We start from the raw sequence: 21,518 nt of genomic DNA, 5'->3' as shown, positions 1-21,518 counted from the left end.
CAATCCTGGTTGGAAGTCAGAAGCAATATTTTCAAGCTTTGGTAAAGATGTCAGTATAGGAGTAGGCTCTTTGTCAAGGAGAAGAGTCAAGGATTTACTAGTTAGGTCTATTTGGTCCACTCCCAATACCGCAAGGAATATTCCAGAGGGATTTAAATCCCCACTAAGGCAATTTGTAACTGGTTAAATCTCATTTGCATGTTGATATTCCAATTGATAGGAGAAACTGAGATGATAGACAGGAGTTACAGGGAGGCAGTCACACCAAGCCTGCAGGATGCAGGTAGCTGGGTGACCGTCAGGAGTGGGAAAGGGGATAGGCAGTCAGTGCAGGGTACCCCTGTGGCTGCTCCCCTCAAATAACAAGTATATAATTTTGGATACTGTTGGGGGTGAGGGGCGGGTGGGGGGGTTGGGGGAAAGAGAGAAAGAAAACAACCTAACAACCTACCAGAGGAAAGCCAGTGTCCACGCCTCTGGCACTGTCTGGCTCTGTGGCTCAGAGGGAAAAGTGGGGGGGGCAAGGTGCAGAAAAGGGGAATGCAGTAGTGATAGGGGATTCATTGGTTAGGGGAACAGATAGGAGACTCCGTGGACGAGAATGAGACTCCTGGATGGTATGTTGCCTCCCAGGTGCCAGGGTCAGAGAAATCTCAGATCAGAGTTCACAGCATTCTTAAGGGGAGGAGGGTGAGCAGCCAAAGTCGTGGTCCACATTGGTACCAATGACAATAGATAGGTAGGGTGACAAGGTCCTGCAAAGAGTTCAGGGAGTTAGGTGCTAAATTAAAAAGGCAGGACCTCCAAGGTGGTGATCTCAGGGTTGCTACAAGTACCACGTGCTAGTGAGGCAAGAAATAGGAAGATAGTGCAGTTTAATATGAGGCTAATGAGATGGTGCAAGAGGGAGGGCTTCAGATTTTTGGATCATTGGGCTCTCTTCCAGGGCAAGTGGGATCTGTACAACCAGGTCGGTTTGTACCTGAACTGGAGGGGGACCAATATGCTTGCGGGAAGATTCACCAGCGCTGCTCGGGGGTGGGGGTTTAAACTCAAGTTGGAGCGGGGCGGGAACCAGAGTAGCAGGGCAGCAAGTGGAGTGGCTGTGGGGAAAGTAGATGTTAAGCCTACAAGCAGAGACAGAAATCGACAGGTTGATGAGCATGGTGGGACTGATGTTCTGCGATGCGTCTATTTCAATGCGAGGAGTATTGTAGGTAAGGCAGATGAACTTAGAGCATGGATTGGCATGTGGAATTATGATGTTGTAGCCATTAGTGAGACTTGGTTGCAGGAGGGGCAGGACTAACAGCTCAGTGTTCCAGGGTTCTGACGTTTTAGACACGATACAGAGGAAGGTATTAAAGGGGGAGAAGTGGCATTACTCATAAGGGAAAATGTCACGGCAGTGCTCAGAGAGGACATACTGGAGGGCTCATCTACTGAGGCAATATGGGTGGAACTGAGGAATAAGAAAGGGATGACCACGTTAATGGGACTATATGATAGACCTCCCAATAGTCAGTGGGATTTAGAGGAACAAATTTGTAGAGAGGTAGACAGTTGCAAGAAAAATAAGGTTGTGATAGTAGGTGATTTTAACTTTCCACATATTGTCTGGGACACCCATACTGTAAAGGAATTGGATGGGATAGAGTTTGTCAAACGTGTTCAAGAAAGTTTCCTCAATCAATATGCAGAGGTCCCAACTGGAGAAAGTGTGATACTGGATCTCCTCTTTTGGGAATGAGGGCAGGTGACAGAAGTGTGTGTAGGGGAACACTTTGGATTTAGTGATCATAATTCCATTAGTTTCAAGACAATTATGGAGAAGGATAGGACTGGTCCTCAGGTTGAGGTTCTAAATTGCAGTAAGGCCAATTTTGATGGCATCAGAAAAGATCTGGCAGGCATGGATTGGGATAGGCTGTTTTCCGGTAAAGAGATGTTTGGTAAGTGGGAGGATTTCAAAAGAGAAATATTGAGAGTACAGAATCTGTATGTTACTGTTAGAATAAAAGGCAAGGCTAATGGGTTTAGGGAATCGAGGGATATTGAGGTCCTGGTAAAGGAAAAGGAGGTGCATATCAGGTATAAGCAGTTAAGATCAAATGAGGTGCTTGAGTACAAGAAATACAAGAAAGAACTTGAGAGAAATCAGGAGGGCAAAAAGAGGTCACAAGGTTGCTTTGCCAGACAAGGTGAAAGAGAATCCCAAGGGTTTCTGTAGTTATATCAAAAGCAAAAGGGTAGCAAGGGACAAAATTGGTCCTCTTGAAGATCAGCATGGTCATCTATGCACGGAACCGAAAGAGATGGGGGAGGTCTTAAATGAATTTTTTGCATCTGTATTTACTCTGGAGATGGACACGGAGACTATAGAACTGAATCAAATGAGTAGTGAGGCCATGGACCATATCCAGATTACGGAAGAGGAGGTGCTGGCTGTCTTGAGATGAATGAAGGTGGATAAATCCCCAGGACCTGACAAGGTGTCCCTTCGGACCTTGTGGGAGGCTAGCGCAGAAATTGCAAGGGCCCTGGCAGAGATATTTAAAGTGTCCTTAGCGACGGGTAAGGTACTGGAGGACTGAAGGATAGCTAATGTTGTTTCGTTGTTCAAAGGCTCTAAGAATAAGCCGGGAAGTTATACACCAGTGAGCCTGATGTCAGTCGTGTGTGTATTATTGGAAGGTATTTTAAGGCACAGGATATACAAGTATTTGGATAGACAGGGCCTGATTTTGGACAGTCAACGTGGTTTTGTGTGGGGTAGATCATGTCTAACCAATCGTATAGTTTTTTTTTTGAGGAGGTTACCAGGAAGGTCGATGAGGGAAAGGTAGTTGACGTAGTCTACGTGGACTTTAGCAAGGCCTTTGACAAAGTCCTGCATGGGATGCTGGTCCAGAAGGTTAAATCGCTTGGCATTCAGGATGAAGGAGCCAATTGGATTCAACAATGGCTTAGCGGGAGAAGCCAGAGAGCGGTAGTAGATTGTTGTCCCTCTGATTGGAGGCTTGCGACTAGTGCTGTGCTTCAGGGATCGGGGCTGGGTCTGTTGTTGTTTATCATCTATATTAATGATTTAGATGATAATGTGGTAAACTGGATAGGCAAATTTGCAGATAACACCAAGATTGGGGGTGTAGTGGACAGCAAGGAAGGCTATCTGAGCTTGCAGCGTGATCTTAACCAGCTGGGAAAATAGGCTGAAAAATGGAAGATGGAATTTAATGCAGACAAGTGTGAGGTGTTGCACTTTGGGAGGACAAACCAGGGCAAGACTTACACTATGAATGGTAGGCCTCTAAGGTGTGTGGTAGAACAGAGGGACCTGGGATTACAGATCCATGGTTCCTCGAAAGTAGCATCACAGGTAGATAGGGTCATAAAGAGAACTTTTGGTACTTTGACCTTCATAGATCAGGGCATTGAGTACAGGAGTTGGAATGTTATATTGAAATTGTACAAGATGTTGTTGAGTCCGAATTTAGAGTATTGTGTGCGATTCTGGTCACCTATCTACTGGAAAGATATCAATAAGCTGGAAAGAGTGCAGAGAAAATTTACAAGGATGTTGCTGGGACTTGAGGACCTGAGTTATAGGGAAAGGTTGAATAGGTTAGGACTTTATTCTCTGGAGCACAAGAGAATGAGGGGAGATCTTATAGAGGTATACAAAATTATGAGGGGTATAGATAGGGGAAAAAGCCTGCATGCATTCACCCTAAGGTTGGGTGAGACTAAAACTAGAGAACATAAGTTTAAGATGAAAGGTGAATTATTTAAGGGGAACCTTCTTCACTCAGAGAGTGGTGCGAGTGTGGAACAAGCTACCAGTGGAAGTGGTAGATGCGGTTTCAATTGTAACGTTCAAGAGAAGTATGGAGGGATATGGTCCAGCTGCAGGTAGATGGGACTAGGCAGAAGATCAGGTTGGCAGGGAATAGATGGGCCTGTTTCTGTGCTGTAGTAATCGATATGACCTGACATGGGCTTAATGTGCAAGATTTTCCCCTTCCCTTTATTTTCCCTCATTCCTGTGGCCCCCTCACCCTTTCTCTTTCCCCTCCCCTGCCCTCATGACCTGCCCATCTATTCCCCACCTCCTTCCCTTTATTCCATGGTCTACTGTCCTCTCCTACCGGATTCCTTCTTCAGCCCTTTGCCTCTTCTACCCATCACCTCTCAGCTTCTTACATCTCTCCCACCCACCCCCTCTCACCTGGACTCGCCTATCACCTGCCAGCCTGTGCTCCTCCCCGGAGGACATTTTTATTCCAGCTTCTGCCCTCTTCCTTTCCAGTCCTGATGAAGGGTCTCGACCTGAAACGTCAACTGTTTATTTCTCTCCATAGATGCTGCCTGACCTGCTGAGTTCCTCCAGCATTTTGTGGGTGTTGCTCCAGATTCCAGCATCTGTAGAATCTCTTGTGCCTCTGCAACGTTCATTTGCCTAGTTTGTACAGGAAAGAATTTAATTGCAATGACAACTTAACCCACCTCCTTCCATCATCTCTCACACCCACCAATGATGTGCTAACTTATGACTGGATCTTGGGTACTGATGAACCTGCTCTTCATGTGGGGTCTGAGGTAAGTTTGTCAGAGAACTCAGGAAATATGAACTCCTGACCCAAAATTTGCAGCAATTGCTTTGTTGAGCACAATTCGTTCAAAATTAATAACTTGCATGGATATGGTGACCATTCTGTTGGACCCTGAAATGCACAAGCTTATAAAACAAAAAGTACATTACCATATCTTTGTTGTGCTGATGATGGAGGGCTAACTTGCATTTCTCCTGCAAAGAGGAAGAGGAAATGCAAACATCTGTATAAGTAGTCTGAAGAAAAGTATTGCCATTAAAATGATGTTTTTGCAGTTCCTCCATACACAAGGCCTTACGATTATATAGTGTGCAGCACTAAAAGCATCATTAGAACGGAAGATAAAAATGTAGCAAGATCTCTGCAACCTTACTGAGAATAACAAATAGTCAGTTCCATAACCAATGTCTTATAATGTCCAAATTTCAGAGATTGGTAATATCATCCATCACCATTTTGCATGTTGTTCATTTCAACCTTTCAACATTTCTCTCCCTTAAAACATTGCCTTCAAGTCTAATGGTCCCTCTTCTAACACACATTTACTTGCAAAGCGGTTATTAGAGGAAGTGGTGCCTTCCTACTTTGAAATGGCCCATTTGTCTCTGTTATGGTGGTGTCATTTAAATCATAACTATAATAATAAGAAAAATATGTGGCCAAAGTATATTTCAACACAAATTATGCGATCCCACCACAACTAGGAATAAGTCCAAGTTCAGACTGATTCACATTGCAATCAGACCGATATATTACATCCAGAGAGAATTAATTGTCCTTGTTTGCTCGATTACACTTAAACTAACATACCATTTCAAGAAAATAGTGGTGTAATATTAATAAATATTTACCAAGTGAAGCCACACATTTATTACCCAAGGCTGCTTACATAATGTTATAGCATAATTTAAGATATTATGGATACTTAAGCTGCTTGAACATGCCCAAGACAAACAAGGGGACAAGGCCAGCAGTGCAAGAATAAAATTTGGACAATCAATTTAACCTACTCAAAGATTCGAGATTGCTTTGCTAAATAATTGAACAAACCCACTGCATCATCTTCTGGTACCGTCATTACAATCCATTTTAGCCCTTCAATTAAAAACAACCTCTTATAATTGGTGCCCAAATTATGTTAAGTCTCAGCTTCTCAATTCTCACTTCAGGCTTATTATTTTCAATTGTATATTAAATGCTGGCAAGAACACAAGAATGCTTCCTGACTGTGTGTGCCAGAGACTTCAATTAACAGCTTAGAGCCATTGTGCATACAATTCCAGCTCATTCACACATACGAGCTCAAAAGCTTGAAGCCAAACTAATTCTTGTCCAAGTTAGGGCCAGGCTTCTGCTATCCTTACAGAAAGATTCACTATAGTGCAGTGGGAATTCAGGGATGGGAGAGGAGGTCTGTGCAGGATTGCAGAATTCTGATCAACATAATGAAAAAGATTCCATAAATGAAACTTCAGAGAACAAAAATATGAATTAAGAACATAACAGGAGCAGGAGTAAGCCATCTGGCCCATTGAGCCTGCTCCGCCATTCAATAAGATCATGGCTGATCTGGCCGTGGACTCAGATCCACCTACCTGCCTTTTCCCCATAACCCTCAATTCCCCCACTATGCAAAAATCTATCTAACTTTGTCTTAAATATATTTAATTAGGTAGCCTCCACCGCTTCCCTGGGCAGAGAATTCCACAGATTCACTACTCTCTGGGAAAAGCAGTTCCTCCTCATCTCTGTCCTAAATATATTCCCCCGAATCTTGAGGCTATGTCCCCTAGTTCTAGTCTCACCTACCAGTGGAAACAACCTTCTTGCCTCTACCTTATCTCTCCCTTTCCTAATTTTCTGCGAGTATGGTCCCAGGCAACTCAATCTCTCCTCACGGGCTAACCCCTCATCTCCGGAATCAATCTGGTGAAACACCACATCAGCAATGGGAAAAAGGGAAGGCCACTGGATATGGAAAAGCTCAGTCTTGGAGAGAGTGGTGGAAAGAGATGTTCATTTCAGGATCAAGCAGAACACATCTATCAACACACTGCCTTAAAGAATCCAAGTGAGCAGATGGAATGGTTGGCCAAGCCAGAAGCTGCAGCATGTCGGTGCTGGAGAGCACAGAGAAGGATGGATCTGAAGCAAATGTTGCAGCTATGTCAAAAATAAATGGGCTGCTGTGTTGCCAGGCAACACATATAGGATATTCTACATTGTAAAGAAGAGTATGGGAACACCAGTTTACAATTGGGTGGAGGGGAGTACCGAGAATGAGAGGGAACTGTGGTTTCAAAATAAATTGAAACAATTAAATATAATAGCCCCAAACAATGATATTCGTTAAAACAACATTGAGCACAATTTCAAGTTCTTTCAAAAAAAATAAAAGTAATCTGAAGGTAGCCAGAGTACAACTTATTCTAGATTTCTCAGCTTGAACAGCACGCTTGAAGAAAATGAAATGATTTTCTTTTAAAAACTAGAGGATTTGAAGAACATGTTTGAGACTTAAACCAACATTTCAGTTTTTGAATGCATAGCTGTACAATGGTTAAATAAATGGATGCAGGGAGGATAGTTTTGTAGTTGATTTTAGTACAGCTTTGGTAACAAAAACATTTAAGTGTTTAAAGGGTAAATGGTTCTGCTTGTTCCACACCTTTGAAGTTAAAAATAAGTAATATTATGTAATTGCTATACACGTGGTTAGTTCAATACCTTCTCAAAAAGCATTAAGCATTGGAATCAAAAAACTGATATCACTTAGTAGATTCCCACGGATTCCTCAGTTATGCAAGCCAGTGAATTTGCTTATACTCATTATTTAGGGATTTTTATGGTTTCAGTTTCTAAAGTTTCTTTAATTTTGATTTAGAGAAAATGCCATCTGTGTCAGAAAATGCCTCTGTTCTGCATTTGCAGGAACATGTAACGAAGGTCGTAACAAAACCCCGGTAGTCTATTTAACTAATTCATTTGCCAAGTTCAATATTACAAGACTCTCCTCAAAATACTTGATGTTAGTATAAACTTAAAATGTATGCAAACTAGGTCACCAAAGTGGCAAGCTTCCCTTAACTGGTTACCAAAGCTGTACTAAAATAATTAAAACAATTTCAAAAAATATCCTCTGTAATCCATTTACCATTGTACAGCTATACATTCAAATAATAGTCACAATAGGGTAGGAGGCCTTTTAGCCCATCAAGGCCACACCATCTGTGCAAGAGCAACCCAACCCCCAGCTCTTTCCCCATAACCCTGCAAATTTTTCCTTTGCCAGGCATCAATCCAGTTCCATGCTGAAAGCAGCAGTGACTGAATCTACTTCCACCTTGAAAGAAACCTTCCCTCACATCACTTGGTTCTTTGCCCAACACACAAGCCTCCCAGTATTGAAATGATTTGGTGGATACCCTGCCAAAATACTTCAAACTCAGTGTCCTAGTTAGAGTGGAAATTGCTGATCCCTCAATGTTGGGTGTCAGTCAGATTGTCCAACCCAATGACTCTACACTTCAGAAGTTCACCCACTCTTCAGGTTCCTTGGTTCCCTGCTGGGGTATCTGGCATCCCTCACACTTATGGGGTCCACCTGGCCCACAGTGTTAGACTCTCCGGCCTTATTTATGCTCATGAAGTCTTCCCTGCCTTCCTTCCCATTCCTGGGGTCCACCTATTCTCTATCTCTGCTGCCTTTGCAAATTATTGCAATTAATAGGAAAGCAATATTATGCTTCCCCAAACGTGCCTGCCTTGTTCACAAGGTCATCCCACAATTTAGATAGGGTGTTTATCATGCTTTGTGAACTTAACAGAAAGGAAGTCACAAATAATGCTGCTTGTTCAAATCTCAAAATCCACCATGTTTAACAAATTAACACTTTTCAAATTAAAACTACTGCTGATTTGTCTTAGGTACAAGTAAATTTCTTGTGCAATATTCAACAAGCATGCAATCCAAGCATGGTTATTACCGATAGAAATCTATTCTTCTCCCAACTTTAAGTGACCCTTCAGGTTTTATACTCATGATCTTTACAACAAGCAATAGGCTTGTGAAATCAACCTCTGTTCAGTCACAGCACACTGTGAACTTAGAACATGCACACAACTCCATCCCTGCTGTGAGCCATGATGGCTGACAGGACAAACATTTTTTGAAATTACTACAGAATTTAAAGCAACCTCAGTTTAGATCAATAATCCAAAACAATATTCAATATAGAGCTACAAGTCAGAATTTGAGATGGGCTAAAACTCAAACTCAGTGTTGCAGATAAAATATGAAATTGATCAAAAAGGCAATTCAAGAATATCCTTTGCCAGTTATATGAAAAAGATAAAAGCAGAAATATCATTGTTCTACTTCACTACTGAAAGGGAAATGCATGCAAAAAAAAAAATCAGAACAAAACACTATGTCAAGTACAGAAAAAACACTGATTCACCATTACTTTTGCAAGTGAAGAATAGAGACCTAAAAGGGACAGAAACTGGACATCCTCTAATTCAGCAATGAGTGACTGCTGCACTGGTTAACACAGAACAGCTTTAGCATTCACCTGATCAAGCAGCTGGAACATTGTTGCTGCAATTGGCTAAATAATCTACATTATTCATTACATTCCAAAACTAAATTCATTGTATGCTGCACTTCTGAAGTATTCCATAAATTTGCAGAAGTGTTATATAATTAAACTTGGTTCAATAAACAACAACCAAATTTTATTCTTTAACAAATTAAATATTACCCAGTCTTGTCACACACATAAATGGATGCGATTCTTATTCTCTCTTCATTAGACAAACATCTTAAAATGAAATGTCAGTTGTGGTGTTCCATTGTATTCATTTTCCAATTAGGAATAGCATTCGCAAAATGCTGATGGTCCGCAGAGTACACATCATAGCAAATGTGTCGCCAGAGAAAATTTAGAACCACGAGCTCAGTCAACAATGTACACTTGATAAAAATGCACCACTGCCAAATATCTTGGAGGTTCCTTTGTCATTTCTTTTCTCTGCCTGAAGCCAATTTCTGCTGCAATTCCACAAATGCCAGTGTATCTCTTCCATCTGCAAAGTGGCCAGATATGAGCCCACCTTCCAAGTCTCAACTGATTATTCATCAAGCTGACCACAGCTACCCTTGTGTCTTCTCCTCATACGTTCCTTGCAACAAAGGGCTTGAGGTAACAACCAGGAGCAGAAATGCTAGTTGATCATTTATTTTCCATCATACAAGATAGCAACACTTAACTTCACCTTACATGAAGAGGGTTAACTAAGCACAGTGATCACTGGAAATTTGCTAAAAATATTCAAGATTAATTCTGTATCCTTGGCAACATACTGACCACTGGAATGGATTTGAGGATAATTAAATTTGTATATTCTAAGCCAAAGTTACATTTCAAGTTTCTGTTGTCAAATTATTAAAACAAATCAGGATGGTATCCATTTAATCAATGAATTCAACAAGGAAATTGACAAGAATGGAAAGGAATAATTGTTATTAATTTTATTCAAATGATTCTGTTCTATGTGGGTTATGCGTTTGACTTCACAATTACCAATCAATTTTGCGGTTGTCAGAATGGACTGAAGGTTGATGCAAGTATTTAGAGGAACTTTTTTTTTTAGGGAAACAGCCCAATACTTAAAATGTAATTGGTCATCTAAGTTTATTTGAAGCTATTCTGTTTAAATAAACTGAGAGCCCATTGTTTTTACAGGAAGTGTAGAATGTTATTTTTCTAATTTTACACAAAGACAAGTGACACTGACTGAATTAAGCAAGTTCAGTTATAATTGCAGCTCAGTGTGTTATCTGGCAATGAGAGAAAGCAAGTCAGCAATTCTTATCCAGTCCAACTTTACAGGGACTTTATTGGGCACCATCAAGAAGAATGAAGCAGCACAAGTGTAAAAGAAACAACTTTAGACCCTTGGATTACATTGCTGTACAGTTGGACACACCAAATCAAGCTCAGAGAATATACCCAACAAGAAGGACAACTGAAAGATGGTCTTACATTTATATAGCTACTTTTTGCATCACTTTCAGAATATTTCAAATCATTACATTTTTGGAGTGTAATATTGCAATGTAGGAATCGCAGCAGCTAATTTGTACATAAACACTCCCTCAAACTTAACAACATCCAGATAGGATCCAGAGGGTATAGCTTTCCCCACCATCAAGGACATCTACAAGAGGCAATGTCTTAGGAAGGTGACATCCAACACCAGGGACCCCTGCTATCTGGGCCATGCCTTCTTCTTGATGCTGCCATCAGGCAGGAAGTACAGGAGCCTGAAGACCACACCTCAAGGTTCAACAACAGCTTCTTCCACACTACCATCAGGTACTGATGGAACTGACCTAAAAATAAACCCTAACACTACCTTGGACTATTTTTTTCCTCTCTCAATCTTGCACTAATATTTATTTTGCACATGTGTAAGTTAGGTATAATTTATGTTAATTTGTTTATGTCAATCTTTGTTTGTCTTTGACTTGTAAAGTACTGTGCTGCTACTACAAGAAGATAATTTTCACTGCATTTATACACTGCATACTGTATGGATGCCCATGACCACATTAAATTTGAACTTGACCAGGCAGTTTTAGGATTGTTAATGGAGGATGGATCCAATCAAACCCATTCCAGTGGTCAGTTCCAATGGATTCCTCCATTGTTATTGCTCAGGACTCCAGGGGCATCATTCCAATTCTTCTTCCAAGGAGTGATATGACATCTTTTACATCCACCACATTGGTGTCCCACAAAATTGGAGGTGGGGGGGGGGCGGTGGAGAAAAAGCAGAGAAAGAGGCATGTACTGCATCTCCTCAGAAAATGAAGCAACTAGAATTGAACATCTTGTCATCATCTGCAAACATCTAATATCTGATCTTATGATCAAAAGAGGTTATTAATGAAGCAGCCAAAGATGCTTGGGCCTAGGACACTGGCCTGGGGAACTCTTGCAGTCATGTCCTGGGGCTAGAATGATTGACCAACAACTATACCATATTCTTCTGTGCAAGGTGTGTTCAATTCCTTTTGTAACTCCTTCCATAATGAAGCAGGCTTGCTCACATACACCAAGAGCCAGACAACATTCATCCTTAGAATGACAATCTGAAAGTAATATCCTCTTCAACATTTTCCAGGCAATAATCATCTCCTGGAGAGCCGAACCACTTGCCCATAACATTTAGCAGCATCTCATTATCAAAATGCATTACAAATGCTGACCAGTAATACAAAATGAACCAGCTACAGAAGTAATGTGGCTATGAGAGCAGATAATTGGCTGTGTATCCCAGCTCCCCAAAGCCTTCCAACAAGGCAGAAAACGTGAATGTGAAGTAATATCCTCCACTTCTCTGAATAAGTCAAATTTCAAAACTGAAAAAACCCAACACTATGCAGCCTAAAGTTGTCTGCTTGCCTGGTATCCCATCCAACACTGGAATCATTCACTCCCTCCATCACAAGCCACCATGGCTGCTTAGTCTACGTACAAAAATAAACAATAAAATCTGCCTCAGTTACTCCAGCAGCACCTCCCAAAGCTACAACCTTTACCAACAAGGATAACACAGGCAGCATGCATATCAAAACACAACCAGTGCAAGGTCTTCACCAAGATACAGACCATCCTGGACTGAAACGTTTATCCCCATTCTGTCATAGTTAAGATGAAAGCCTGAGAGTCACTGCAGAGCACCAGGAAGTACTCACCACCTTCTCACAGGCGATTAGGGAAGGGCAGTAAATGCTGAAAGTGCCCAGATCCCATAAAAGAATGAAGAAAAAAAAGCTGAACTAGCTGACTGCTTCCAGAGTGTCGTGGAAACAGTAGGGAGAGAACAGACAGTGGCAAGTTCATCTCCTACTGTAATCTCACAATATGAAAGTCTTCCTCCTTTACCACAAGGATTGTTCTAAAACAGAGGGGTAACGTTAGTTTTTACATAGGGCTACTGTTGTTACAACTGGGGTTTAGTCAAAAAGTTCCAGGTTGCACACTCCACATGCAATGCCATTTAACAACTGCATAAACCTTTCAATTATGCCACAACTTAAAGTCTGAGTCTAAACAGTGGTAAATATTTATTCCAATGGAAAGATCACATGGGTCAATGCATCTAATATATCAGGCAGCTTCACAAAGGGAGCTGCCTTCTGCAGAAGCTCACACTACATTAAGAATCTAAAAATAAATGCATACAAGTCTTCCATTTACTGGAGGAAAGAAGGTTAAAAAGATCTTGGAATTGTGGTGGAATTATAAAAAGACTAAGGATATGCAGTAAAATGTTATATCCATTGGCCAAAACAATTGGCCATTTGATGGAAGGTAGTTTCGGGAAGGCAATGGGGATGAAGGAATCAAATGATTTGATTAACAAAGCCTACACAGGCACAGTGAACCAAATATCCTCATTCTGTAAAATTTTTGCAAATGTGTAACACAATTTAACTACTGTGGCCTTGTTTAAATGCATTTTCTTTGCCCAGATTTTGCACTGAATTTAATTTGTGATTTGCTGCATTACATAAAAAGTTAGATATTGTTATAACTGCAAATAGTGAAAAATTAAATAGAACATACCAGTCACTAAAGTAGCCCAATCGTCAAAGGAAAAATGTGTGCTATAAAAGTTTCCATTGTGCTCTACAATTCATTCATTGAGATGGTACACTGTAGCTTGAAGCACTTATTAGCAACTATGAAGCATCCGTACTTTTAGAATGATCATTGTTAGCTGCCTTGGGGAAGCAGAGCTCTATGGGCAACAAGTGGTGCAAATATAGAAGTGGAGGCATACTAAAAGCACTTGAACATCATTGTATTTGCAATCGTGACAATTTGGCAACTTTATAGCATCTCAGAGACACACTGCATTCCAAGGGTAGTGGATATCTAGAAATAGCCACTCCTCCCCATAACATACCATGTTGAGATTAAAAACACAGCTTCTCCAATTTTTATCCTCAATTGTGTGACTGGAAGATTCTCCAAATAAAAAGTCAGTCTCAGTTTTTGTGTGACATAGATGTTAAAGCTAAGCCTCTGTAGAACTGGTGTATCAAAATTACACTTCTCTGAACTACAACCAGAAGGTGATTTAATTGTATTGTGTAATGTGTTTGGGGAGTTATCACACTTTAACTTTCAACAATACTTCCAAACCCAATACATTTGGTTCAAAATAAATGATACAAGGCACAAGAAATATGACAGTTCACAACATGCAATATTAACACAGTTAAAGCCACAATTACTGCAGTTCCAAGACAACAGTTAACGTACAGAATGCAGCAAATTGGAAAGAAAAATATGCAAAACTATATTTCTGAACAGTTGTTCTGGATAACAGCTGGCATCCAGAGAAGCACAAAATGACATAAAGCATATAAAAAACTATAACTGCACAGACACCACCGGCATATTTTGTTTTTAAGGAAACTGAACAGCAGGACCACAAGTTAGCCAGTGACAGCATGCCAAAGCACTACAGCAATCTGCCGATCGTTGGGGTTTGAACAGGTGCACCGACACACAACAAAGCAACCAGCATCACCTGCAGCAGCCTGCTCCCTCCACTTCCTGCTTATGGCAATCTGGGCTCTGGGGTAGCGGTGTCCAGGGGTTGCTATAAATTTAAATACAAGCACCACATTTATTAACCATTTGTTCTGAAAGTAGTACAGCTAATGCATTTCTCACAGGTTAAAAACAACTCGCCACAGCACTCATGTCTTTCATGCCTCCAACCAGAGGCATGAACATAATACAATATGTTCAAGGTCTCCTTTGGAGAAAAAGCACACCTTTGTTATCCAACATCTCTCACTGTTCTATTGGCTTCGAGCTAACAAATACAACAGAAGGTGATTATTACAATCAATCAAAAGGCATCTACAAAACAAGTCAATTTATTGTTCCAGTGCTGGAATCCATAATTTCTCTTCAGAGTAATAGATCAAGAACTTCAATGATTTATTAATAGTTAAACTCAAGTGTAATGGAAGGACAGGAGCTTTGTGTAATTGCTTTAAGAATTCATCAGATCATAGCCCCACATTGGCATGGTATCATCATTTAATCCATACTTTCTATCTTCTGTTAAATTTGACTGAGTAATGTGAAAGTGAAATCATACTAGAAATAAACTTGGGTAGATGTCACAATTGACCAGCAATAACTTATACCGAGTAATCTAATCAAATGGTGGCTATAGCAGCACCGCTTGTTTTTCCATCAACTTTAATCCAGACCATGAGGAAACACAGCAAGATGACAAAGACTACTGTTACTCACATCACAGATAATGGCAGAGTCAAATTATGTTGAATTATTAATTGGTTAGCAACAAGTACTCTAAATTTTCATCAAGGCAAAGTACAAATGTCCCTATATAATACAGAAGTGTATCACTGACAGTTCACTCAACCAGTTTTGATGCAATGCTCATAGCTGAATAAAACTTGAAACAGAGTTAACTGGATCAAGCATGCATTATTGGTACTCTTAGAGATGAAAACATTAAAACTATCAATAATACCCTGCATTAATATAGTCCTTTTAATATTGGAAATCATCCCATGATCTTTCACATGACCATTATCAGCCAAGGTACTGCACCAAGCTACAGGAATAAGGAATGAAGATGTTCTTTATTGAAGAGGATGGGAAAGCAAGTTCCAACTTTAAATCTTGAGACAAGGCCAATAGGAAGGAAATTCTAGCAATTGGCACTAGTAATTCCTTTATATCATCAACTTGCATTCATCTGAAATTTTTGATTTTTAAAATGACAAAAGGGCCAAGGGAGTAATTATTTCCCTTGCAGCAGAAAGATTTTGATTTGTATTATGCTTTGTTAGATGTCAATCATTTTGGAACATTTCACACAATGAAGAATAGGGGCTGTTTTGTAAACAAAACTGAGTTGTGTTGTGTGGACCTTCACACCAGTGACTAAAGACATGCAAATCTACTTTTGTTTTTGATACTGAAGGAAACCATACACTGGGAATTCTCCATATTTTCTTCATATCATCATTTGGAAATTTTAATGTGCACCTGGACTGATGATACATGTGAAAGACAGCAACTCATTTGGTGTGGAAATGTCACTGGAGATTAGAAAACACAAACCAGCACTATGCCGGACCCAATGGGAGACCACTGACAACTGAGAAGACCTGACAAACTAAAGGTGTGTGAATATACCTGTGCCTGAATCTTGGCAGCTGCTTGGTGCTTCCTACAAGTCTGACCACTTTATTTAGTCATCCCAAGTCCCAGTCAGCTGGACGTTGCCGCACTACCTGTCCTTCATGATAAAGTTCTTCCAGACCAACACCTTTGACCACAAGTCCATCAGGTAGTGGTCAGCACAGAACATCCTACAGACACTGCAGGAGAAGGACTTGATGGATACTGTGGGGTGGTTCCCAGAGCAGACTGTCCAGACCATCTGGCAGAATGCTTCTTCGCTAGAGCTCACCAACAAGCACCAAGTCCTCGCTTGGCTGGCGATAAGAGGGGCCCTCACAGTCAGATCCTTCCTGCATGGTCGAAACATCAGTCCCAGCGCGTGCTGCCCCTGGGAGGACTGCGCTAGGGACGAGATGGTCACCCGCCTCTTTGCGGGCTGTGGGTTTGCGAGGAGGGTGTGGTGAAAGATGCAAGGGTCCTTGTCACAGTTCATCCCCAGCAGCTGTGTAACAGAGGAATCTCTGATCTACAGACCGTTCCTGGGGACGCACATGGAGATGGACATCAACTGCTGCTGGAAGGTCATCAACTCAGTGAAAGACGCCCTTTGGTCTGCCCAAAACTTGTTGGTCTCCCAGCACTGCGACTGGCACATTCCAGGCTACAGGAGTATGTGCTGAGGGATGCACTGAAGCTGGGTGCAGCCAACGCAAGGGCTCAGTGGGGAAGGACTACAGCTTAAGGTTCTTCTGCCACAGGAGAGAGAGGGGTGGGGTCAGGCAAGGAAGCCCCTCAAATACAGGATTGGGCTAGCACCCCAGGGATCCACACGAATGGCATCAGTGCTGTGTTTTTTTTATATAAAAAGGTAACACTAATAATTGATCTGTACACAAATGTAAAGGTTTGCACTGTTTTATTGTTGTATATAGTTTGGTTTTTTTTGTGATGAAAAGTTTATTTTGGATTGATAAAAAAAAGTACACGCTGAGGGATGCACTGAAGCTGGGTGCAGCCAACGCAAGGGCTTGGTGGAGATGGACCACAGTTTAATGTTCTTCTGCCACTGGAGAGGGAGGGGCAGGGTCAGGCAAGGAAGCCCCTTAAATACTGTAAATATGGGACTGGGGTATCACCCCAGCGAGCCACACGAGTAGCATCAGTGCTGTGAGTTTAAAGATAACACTAATGATTGCTCCATACACAAATGTAAAGGTTTGCACTGTTATTTGTTGTATATTTTGTTTTTTTTAAATGAATAAAGTTTATTTTGTAATAATAAAAAAAATTACTTTGAATTAGAATAACCCATGAACACTAACTAGCCAATTAAACTGTTTTCTCTACCACCAACTAGAATAATAAGTTAATAGCTCATAGGTATAGGCTTATGTTATATTCTAATTTTATTAATAAATTCATATACCTGCAATCATTTGAAACAAACAAATGCCACAAAGATAGAATGCATCAGGTTACCCAATAACCTGCATTTTTAGTGAAACTCCAATAATCTGGCATTCAATTGTTCAGAAATCCCTATGGTTCAACATCTGCCTCATTAATTTGGAATGCAAGCTTGTGTACAGAATGCGAGCCAGGGTGTGGCCAGACCCTGGGATCTGGAGTGCAGGAAGGGCTGGGGTTGTCATTTAGAACACAGGTAGGTTTGTGGACAGAGACAGGTGTCTGGACTGTTTGTATATTCCCTGCTCCCTTTAAACTCACCAGGTACAGTGGGAAAATTCAATATACTATTGTGTAACACAAAAATGTGAAATGCAAGCTTGTTGTGCATTAACATCCAACAGTCCAGAAAATCTGCTAGTCTAACACCCAAGTCCTGAAGCCGCCAGGTTATTGGAGTTTTCCGCCCATACAGATTTAGAACAGAAAGCACAAGTAGTACTTTCCACAGAGCATTCTAAAATGTTTCACAGGGGGATACTGATGGCATACTGACCACCAAATGTTTAAAGCCTGGCTGTGACTCAAAATATTACATAAAAATATTAAAAGTGAAGAATGTGTAATCAAAGCAATGAAGCTTTTGAAGCAAAGTCCCATTGAACCATATGGTCTCCCTAAATAGCCTTTTGCAAATTAGTTCTTGCTGTGTGATACTGCAGTAGCTGAAGTACAACAATGTGATGACTATGGCCTGTTCCTATTCTAATCAGAAAGGCTAAATGGAAAATTTAACTTATCCCCTAAAAGGTTGAACTACATGGATAATTTTTGCACTTTTGAATGTGGTCTCATCACTGCTTGGAATTCAGCAACAGAGATGATGTCCCACTGTTGTCGCTCTCACTCAAGCTCCCACTGTTGTCGCTCTCACCAAAGGACTCAAGCCAATGCCATATCACTAGAATCTAGACCAAAGACACATTATGTTAAGTTGACTTTCTATCAGTGTGCACTGGCGCATGACAAGTACTTCAGTAAACTGAATGGATATGCAATTATATCATATTCAGTGGCATTTTACATATTCATCTGTCATTGATTGCACTTGTTAAATAGACAGCTCAAGGCAGCTATAAAATATACAAGCAGCTAAAGTGATAAAAAGCCAAAGGATAGGTATAAAGTCTTAAAGGTGTCTAGCATGAAGTGCTACAGATAGAAGATCAAACAGAAGAGATTTAGAACAGAAGCACAAGTAGTACTTTCCACAGAGCATAATGAGTTGTGAAATTCACTTCCAGACCAGTGGTTGAGGCCAATTAGACTGGAGAGCTGAATAAGGGAATGATAGGATAATAAGAGGAAATCTAATTAAATTTTATTCAAGATCATTCATACAATTTCAGCTATACACATTAAAAAATTTTAATTAGTATTGATTTATTATTGTCGCTTGTACCGAGGTACAGTGAAAAACTTGTACACCGTTCGTACAGATCAATTCATTACACAGTGCATTGAGGTAGGACAGGGTAAAAACAATAACAGAATACAGAGTAAAGTGTCACAGCTACAGAGGAAGTGCATTGCAGGTAGACAATTAGGTGCAAGGTCAAAAATTGGGTTCTGACTCATTGTGAACAAAACAATTTTAAATTAACATTTCTCATTTACAAAAATCAGTGTTTTAAAAAAACAACTTTCTAACGTGAAGACCCATCACTAGTTTTATGCAGTGAACAGCCAGAGTACCTCAGATTGAGTCTTCATTTATAAATGTCAGCAGATAATCACGAGCAGAAATGTAGCAGAGGTTGTCTAAAACAACAAGAATAGAGTTGAACTACAAACTAATGTTTTTTGTGCTTGTATTCAGACAGGGAGATGACTGAACTGAAGCCTTACTTTCAAAAGGATTGGGTCCAAGATAAAGGTGTCCTCATTCTGGCTAAAGGGAGTGTGGCATTTGTTTTTTTTTGGAAAAATTATAAATTGCAGTGACTGCTGCTTTATTTTCCCTGGAAAATGGATTTTTCTCAACTTCCATTTAAAATTGCAAAGATGTTAAATGGTCCACTACATTACACTAACAGCAATAACAGTGCCACGTACACATTACATTTTCAAGTCAGCCACGTACACATTACATTTTCAAGTCAGTTTTGCCCAAGTTACATGTGCTTAACAAACGTGTATAAAGGCTGCATAAGTGACAATCCTCTTGGTAAAGAGCATTTTCTCTCCACTACATTCTCCATCAGTTATGATTTGGGCACCCATCCCAAACCACAAAAGCATACTCATTGCTATTTTGCAATACTGTCTGAAAATCAAGTGTTGTGATTAAAGCAACTTCTTCAAAGAATATTGACAAGAAAAAGTGCAAAGATCTGAAGTGTTTGTTGTCTGATACAAGGTTCAGCAATGCTTGAGAATAGTCCCTCCCTCCCCAGCAGCTGTTTAATAGTTAACTGGGCTACCCAATGCAATGCAAGCAGGATTTGAAGTGGTCAAAGTCTGAGTGATTAAGAAGCACAAAGTTCAAAAGAGATTAACTCTCCCAAAATTCATGACTTCAGCAAACAACAGGGAATTAGAGAGACTAGTTCTGATCAGTGTATACCCTTTCCTGGAAATACATCTCCATTGAACTCCGTTATCTATAAATGCAATTACCATAAGCACATACAAGTGCATTAGCTCACGTACTCCTGTTGCCTATTCCACTAGCTGACTGAACATTCAATTCAATAATTAAAGATGCCCATTAAATTGCAAGGTTTACTGCACAGCTTTTCTGCTATTGCACTTGTTTGGAGTCTCTCTCAAAAATTACAATCAGATGATTCTCAGAGGCAGAAGGAAATAAGTCATTTTTTTCCCCCCGTTTGTGTTATTGTAATTTTCTGACCATTTATTTTCCATTTTCCACTCTAGGTCTTAGGTTATTGTTTGCTTTATTTAATCCATTGTCACAGAAGACATGTTAAAAGTTGAAGTCTCTGACTGTGACTTTTTAAGAACATGATATGCCTTGTGTGCATGAGTAATGGTGGAAAGCTAAAATTTTTCACACAAGGAAATTGTGATTTGTTTTCCTTGAACCCTGACTGTTCATGTCAATTCAGGTTCAGCTATATTCCATTAAAATTTGTAGGAAATCAAAAGACAACTTGACTTTGGCAGAATATGTATTGGGATGGGACCACGAACAATCTAACGTCAGACTTTGGTGACACAGTGACACAAGAGTCTCCCCTCTTGCTTTCCAGTCCTGATGAAGGGTCTCAATCCAAAATGTCGACTGTCCATTTCTCCCCACAGATGCTGCCTGATCTGCTGAGTTCCTCCAACTTTTTGTGTTGCATCAGACTGTGGTGCTCAGTTTGAGCACTGCTGCCAATGCCAAGTCAAGAATGCCACAAATGCTAAGGTGGTTTTATTGTTATGCAGTTTACAACACTGCCTCTCATATCCATTTAGTCTCACATTTCCATCCCGATTGCATAAAAACACCATATAAACCACTATTTATCATAGCACATTTCTATACCATCTTAATTGTTTGTTTTTCAACATCATCTCTATAGCCTTTAATATTGCACTTATTCAGATGAAGTGCTCCAGAGCAGCATGTTACAATAATTCAATACACTTGCAAAGCAAAGATACTTGAAATACACTGGCTACGAATAAACTAGTTCAGTTTATTGCTACATTATGTTACCTATTATGGAAATCACAGTTCACTACATTGTATGCAAATCATATCTTTTATGCTTGATCTTATCCAGTCTCAACCTTGCAATATAGCCACTGACAACAGGCAAATTCAAAAATACTTGCAGAACACAACTAGGTTCAAACATGCACTACTAATTTCAAAAGGCAATTCAGAACTGAAGGAAATGACTTAGTGTTACACAGAGAAGGCTGGAGGCATGGGAATATGTTGAACAACTTTTTCCAAAGATAGGGCAATAACCTTCTTGTGATTCTGAACCCTTAAGAGCAAACAAAAATCAATACCCACGAGAAAATGGGCAGGTAAAAGTAACCAATATATTCAGCAGCATAGAGCATCAGTGGAGAAAGAAGCAGGGAGTTAACAACACAGGCCAATGACCTTTCAGTTCTAGTCAAAGGTCACCAACTTGAAACGCTAACTCCCATTCCACGGACATTACCTAACGTGCTGAATGTTTCCAGCATTGTGTTTTTAAGAATTTGGTAGAGTTCA

The 21,518-nt window shown here is 40.3% G+C and overlaps 1 protein-coding gene across 2 annotated transcripts in view; it reads right to left on the bottom strand.

The window, feature by feature from the left end:
- The window catches only part of tmem65 (transmembrane protein 65), a 46,604-nt gene that overhangs the window by 17,972 nt on the left and 7,114 nt on the right, over positions 1–21,518 (bottom strand). Inside the window, exons 2-3 of one of the 2 annotated variants that reach the window (XM_052023041.1) lie at positions 14,226–14,297; positions 4,763–4,807 (exon numbers count right to left, since the gene is read on the bottom strand). In XM_052023041.1, coding sequence (XP_051879001.1) covers positions 4,763–4,807; positions 14,226–14,297 — 117 coding nt within the window. The remainder of the gene's footprint in view (positions 1–4,762; positions 4,808–14,225; positions 14,298–21,518) is intronic. The other variant, XM_052023042.1, reaches the window with a different exon arrangement.

This window comes from Pristis pectinata, chromosome 9, assembly GCF_009764475.1.
Source record: "Pristis pectinata isolate sPriPec2 chromosome 9, sPriPec2.1.pri, whole genome shotgun sequence".
NCBI lineage: Eukaryota > Metazoa > Chordata > Chondrichthyes > Rhinopristiformes > Pristidae > Pristis > Pristis pectinata.
This window is presented reverse-complemented; position numbering and strand designations above follow the sequence as displayed.